This window comes from Curcuma longa, chromosome 14 (genome assembly GCF_044706935.1).
Source record: "Curcuma longa cultivar G26 ecotype Majalengka, Jawa Barat chromosome 14, ITB_CL_G26_1.1, whole genome shotgun sequence".
Lineage (NCBI taxonomy): Eukaryota > Viridiplantae > Streptophyta > Magnoliopsida > Zingiberales > Zingiberaceae > Curcuma > Curcuma longa.
Window position 1 is genome coordinate 10,531,837 of NC_133874.1, and position 5,114 is coordinate 10,536,950.

General features: G+C 43.4%; 1 protein-coding gene across 1 annotated transcript; it reads right to left on the reverse strand.

Moving 5' to 3' along the window:
- Positions 1-1,539: 1,539 nt before the first annotated feature.
- LOC141845041 (protein NUCLEAR FUSION DEFECTIVE 4-like) lies at positions 1,540-4,236 on the reverse strand. The gene is made up of 3 exons (XM_074733057.1): positions 3,514-4,236; positions 2,470-3,398; positions 1,540-2,368 (listed from the first exon to the last, which is right to left on the reverse strand). The coding sequence occupies exons 1-3, from the start codon at positions 3,847-3,849 to the stop codon at positions 1,858-1,860; spliced, it is 1,776 nt and encodes a 591-aa protein (XP_074589158.1). The 5' UTR covers positions 3,850-4,236; the 3' UTR covers positions 1,540-1,857.
- Positions 4,237-5,114: the final 878 nt, after the last annotated feature.

The window sequence follows — 5,114 nt, forward strand, 5'->3', positions numbered from 1 at the left end:
TTCTAAATATTAGCTCATAAAATTCATAATGTTGTTTACCCCTTCTACTGTCGAGTTTGATCCTACATATAAGACTAATGATAAAATAAAAAGTTACCCGATAAAAGAAAACCTTTGTTGAGATTGAATGCAACACTTCAGAACAACAATGATAGTAGCCACAAGCACACAAAAGAGAATAGTAAACATGATAAGTTATGTTGTTCAAAGTGGCTTTGATCACTATTTATAGAGCAAGCTAGATGACCAACAATCAACCAAAATATCATAACCATTCGATTGCCCCACCGATCTTAGAACCTTATTTGCAATGATTGTTTCACAACCAATTGACTCAAATCTAATATCAATCAACTATGGTACTGTCAGTCAACTCCTTGGATTAACATTTGGCTTAGTCTTCTGATTTGTGATTGGTCCTTTAGGTGTTTGACCAGTTCTTCAAGTCAATCGACGACTATTTGTACTATCAATCAAGTCACTTGGATAATTCATTGATTTTTTATAATTGACAAGATTCTAGCCGACTCCAAGAGCCTCTAGTCAATTTATATCCTTCGCCATGAACATTATGATATTCAAACAAAATCATACAACTATTCTCAATTATTTTTAAATTCAAACTATCTAATCACTCATTCAATTTTCAAACAACTTCAATCGATTATTTTGTAATTCAACCACACTGTTGCTTCTTGTTCTAAAGTCCATCTCGCCAAACCTCCATTCCATTGGATGTATCAAGCTCGTGAAGCCTTCCCCATGCCACTCGATCCTCCTTGCCTCTAAGTTCACCATATTTTATGCTACCCTAAAGTCCATCTCGCCTCACCTCTAGTCCTCGAATGCACCAACCTCCTTGAGCTTACTACATGCCTTCTCACAATTTAAGCCTACCTCGTACAAGGACTCCAAGCCATTGAACCTACAACAGCTCCATGTGAGTTCACCTCATTAGGCCTCTAGACCTAGATCTCTAAGCCATTGAACCAACCATTTCATTGCAACAATAAAGGTAAAACCGTCACCTTAACAGCACCTCCAAGACGGCCCCACACACATATCTTTCAAAAACATATGATTCAACCTCATTGAGTCATCACAACAATATATGCACATTAGAACACACAGACAAAACCTAATTTAAACTCTTTATCAAACACACAAACATATATTGGTCTAACTCGATTGCTTGGGAGCATCATTTCCTTAATAAGCAATGCCTTAGAAATCTTTAAAGTAAATTTGCATAGCGAAGGCCATATAAAATACATATTTGTAGTTGGAAACGGTTGGTAGAATGGCTTTGCAACTTTTGGAAAGACATCTCTTTTGGGACTCACCTTGTATCTGCAATAATGATCAATTATGGTAGCTAAAGCAATATGATAATTAACTAGTTGATCTCTAGTGGGATACATTTATGGCTCCCACATAAATAAGAAATTGTGCACATCCACAAAAAAGAAGTTCTATAAAATATAGAATAAAGATATACAAACAAAAACCAACCCCAATGAAAAAGTACAATAAATAGTATAAGTTCAAGACACATAAGTGCTCTAACCATGTTTCAACTTGTCATCAATCCATAGAGACCAATAGAAAAGTTCAATTCTGAGAGTTTATGCTGAAATTTAGAAGAAATGTATTGAGTTTGACACAATCAAATAACCAGAACAGCATAAAAGGGTACAAGAGTAACAAAGCCCCCCAAATTATTGATTGCTGGATAAACATAATCTATATGCTATAAAACATTCAAGACTCCTCTTCAAATACACAATCAAGAAAACACAATAGGTTGTTGGTTGCAAGCAGTTCTTTTGGAGGGGGAGGAACCATATTCCAAACAAACTATCTGGTAGCTCCACTATAAAGATTTCGGTACACGATTCTAGTCCTGTGAATGAGGATCAAGCTCAGAACAACTGCGATGACGCAAAATCCAGACATAATCAGTGAACTGAGAAAGAAACAGATGGCCCCTTTGCATTTCAGTGTTTCCTCCCCACTGATCGAAGCACCTTCAAATAATCTTCGGATTTGCAGAAGTGAGTTCTGATGTTGCTTCGCTTGCTGCTCGGCTTGGTAGTCGTAGATCGAGCTGGCAATGAGGCCAGAAAAGATTAGAGAGCCTCCAGGATTAGCTACTGTAAGGAAATTGTACAAGGCTCCGAAGTTCTTCAGGCCAAACAACTCAGATGCTGCAGCAGGAACAATGGCCCAGTGAGCTCCATATCCAAGTCCGATCAGTAGGGTTCCTATGTACATTGTTCCTGGCCAAGCCATGGCGAAGAACAAGTGGCCGATCACCATTACAACCTGAAAGGCAGCCAAAGCCACTGGCCTAGGATATGCATGGTCCCTGAGAACAAATGAATACCGAATCAAATCATCTGGAAAAGTTTTGCAAATAGAAATTGGTTTCTGCACGACTCATTGAGTTTAGTGGCACCAAGTTCATACCTCACGATAACCTCAGACAAATAGCCTCCTCCTACTCTTCCAAGGAAGTTCCAAATGCTGATCATGGATACAAAAATGTGAGAGTCATCGTAGCCTAATGACTCGCTCATCTGACCGAGATTGTCGATAACCGTCAGCCCTGAACCTGATCCCAGCAGAAGAGAGATGAACATGAGCCAAAAGTCTGCCTTTATGAGTGCCTGCATCAGGGTGAAGTCCTCTCCCCTGTGAGGACCTCTCCTTTTCTTGACCCTCACGGCTCCATCAGCAGCAGCCAGGAATAACTTTGCCTGCAAATGAGCAATCCTCTTCTGCCTTTCCGATGCCGGAAGAAGGTCAATCTCCTTGGGCTTCTCATCCTCAAGCTCACTGAAAATGACCTCATTCTGCTCAGCAGATTTGCTTGTCTCTTCCTTCGACGGCTGGGGCAAGAGAGGCTCTTCGACGGGAGAGACGACATCAAAGTGGAAGGTCAGCAGCAGGGGGATGACAATTGGAAGCAGCATGAAGAACAGCAGCACTGCAGTGAACACCACGGTCACAGTGTAGCTGAGATCGACAAGGTCTTCCAGGATCATGACGCCCATCAAATAGGCTGCCAGAAGCAAGCACACGCTGTAGATAAACGTGAAGCTGGATGGATCAGAAGCTCGCACTTGCCGATGGCCACCGACAGGCCTGACGATGAACATCAAGGCGATGACGACCATCGATGGACCGACAGCCACCATGAATATGAGAGCAGCATGGTCAGGTGAGTGCATCACGGCATAAACTTGTGTCAAGATCGCACCACTGAGACCAGCAAAGCCCTTCAGTATCCCTACTATAGGACCCCTGCTCTTAGGGAAGTTCTGCACGCATGAAACAAGAGCGGCAGTGTTGAAGTAGGTCTCTCCATTTGTCCCCACGAATATGAGAACGCACATCTGTGAAAAAGGGAGTATGTAAATCCTAGTTACAGACTTGGATCTCAAAACAAAATCCAAGGGGATGATGAATTGAAGAACAAGAAGAGGAAGAAGAGGAAAAAATGGTGCTTACAGCCCAGAGGGGCAACTGGGGCGCTCTTCCCGTGACTATGAGCCAAACCCAACCATATCCCACAAAGTTCTGCAGCACGCCGACGAGCAGCGCCGCCCAGAGCGGGAGGATCTCGCAGAGGCTCCCGGCGAGGAAGCCGATGCTGTCGCCAAGGTCCTTGGCCACTCCCAGCCGCGCGATCTCCCGCTGGTTGTAGCCGAGCGCGCTCTTGATCACCGGCGACAGGCTGCCGAACAGGTACCCGATCCCAGCCACCGCCTGCACCCACATCGCCGCCACGAATACCAACCATCTGTTGTTGAGCAAGGACCCCAACCTCGCCTGCACCCTGCCCATCAGCTCGAGCTCGCACCTTCCCCCCAAAAGATTCAATCTTTCCCCAACCGAACTTTGTGGGAGACGCAGGAGAACACAAAAATTCAATTTTTGGCAAAATCAACCAAAATATGCATCAAGAACAACTATCTGGACGCCTTTTTCTCAGCTTCCGCTCACCCGTTTAATAGAAAAACGATAGAATTTCAATTTTTGGCAAAATCAACCAAAATATGCATCACGAACAACTATCTGGACGCCTTTTTTTCAGCTTCCGCCCACCAGTTTAATAGAAAAAGGATAGAATTTCAATTTTGGCACAATCAACCGAAATATGCATCAAGAACAACTCTCTCGACGCCTTTTCTTTCGGCTTCCGCCCACCCGTTTAATTGAAAAAGGATAAAATTCCTAGTTCTAGCAAGCGGGCGGCGCTACAGGCGCAATCAGCTGCCTCCGGACGGCACCAAGAACGACAAAGTCTGACCGCCAGCTGGCCTCGACAGCAACCCTTTATGATCTCATGCGCGTTCTAAGACACAAAACACAGTTTGCCACCATTCAATGCGTCGCACGCACCCGTAATACTTGTTCCGATTGGTCCATATGGGAGGGCGTGAGCGGCCTCGAACAGGAGATCACGACATAATCATCATATACCGGGACCCTAATATGCCGACCAAAGAGGGAGACGTGTACTTTCGATGATTGGTTTTAGCTGGGCTCCACCCGCAATGTCGACAAATGGCAGGTGAGGTTGACCGACGAGTTGCAGCAACACTAGTGAAGTGAAGACGCGAAGGAAGGAAGGAAGGAAGGAAGGAAGGAAGGCCTTATCGCTTCTGGCTTGGCAAAATCCGCGCCTTGCTTTTTTAGCTGGAAAAAATATGTTTCCCGTGGAGAAATCTTTCCACGGTGGAGACTTTAAAGCCATACAAAATAAGTCAAATCTAATTAAATGATATGTGATGAATCAACTTCGACGTAAATTTAAACGAGTATTTACGGTAACACTCATGAACATTTTGTCGGGCATTTTCTCAAAGGGCACTTAGGGTTTTGAAATTTTTCAAAAGGCTCACTATAACTTTATTTTTCTCAGAATATCTTTTTTATTAAAAAATAAAAAAAAAATTCCCTTAGATGGTCACGACCTTGTGACTAAGAGCATCTGTAACACTCCGTTAACGGAGCGTTAATAATATCCCTTGGATGACATGGAGAGGTGATCTATATGAACACATTCAATGTTTTGAACGTATTTACCAAGTCACTAGGCGGAGCGG

Bases quoted from the DNA above. Each gene is read 5' to 3' on its own strand.
- LOC141845041 (XM_074733057.1), bottom strand. From the start codon at position 3,849: ATGGGCAGGGTGCAGGCGAGGTTGGGGTCCTTGCTCAACAACAGATGG. The intron at 3,399-3,513 runs GTAAGCACCATT...CCTTTTTCACAG, and splicing joins CCCAGTTGCCCCTCTGGGCT to ATGTGCGTTCTCATATTCGT. The intron at 2,369-2,469 runs GTATGAACTTGG...ATTTGTTCTCAG, and splicing joins TTGTCTGAGGTTATCGTGAG to GGACCATGCATATCCTAGGC.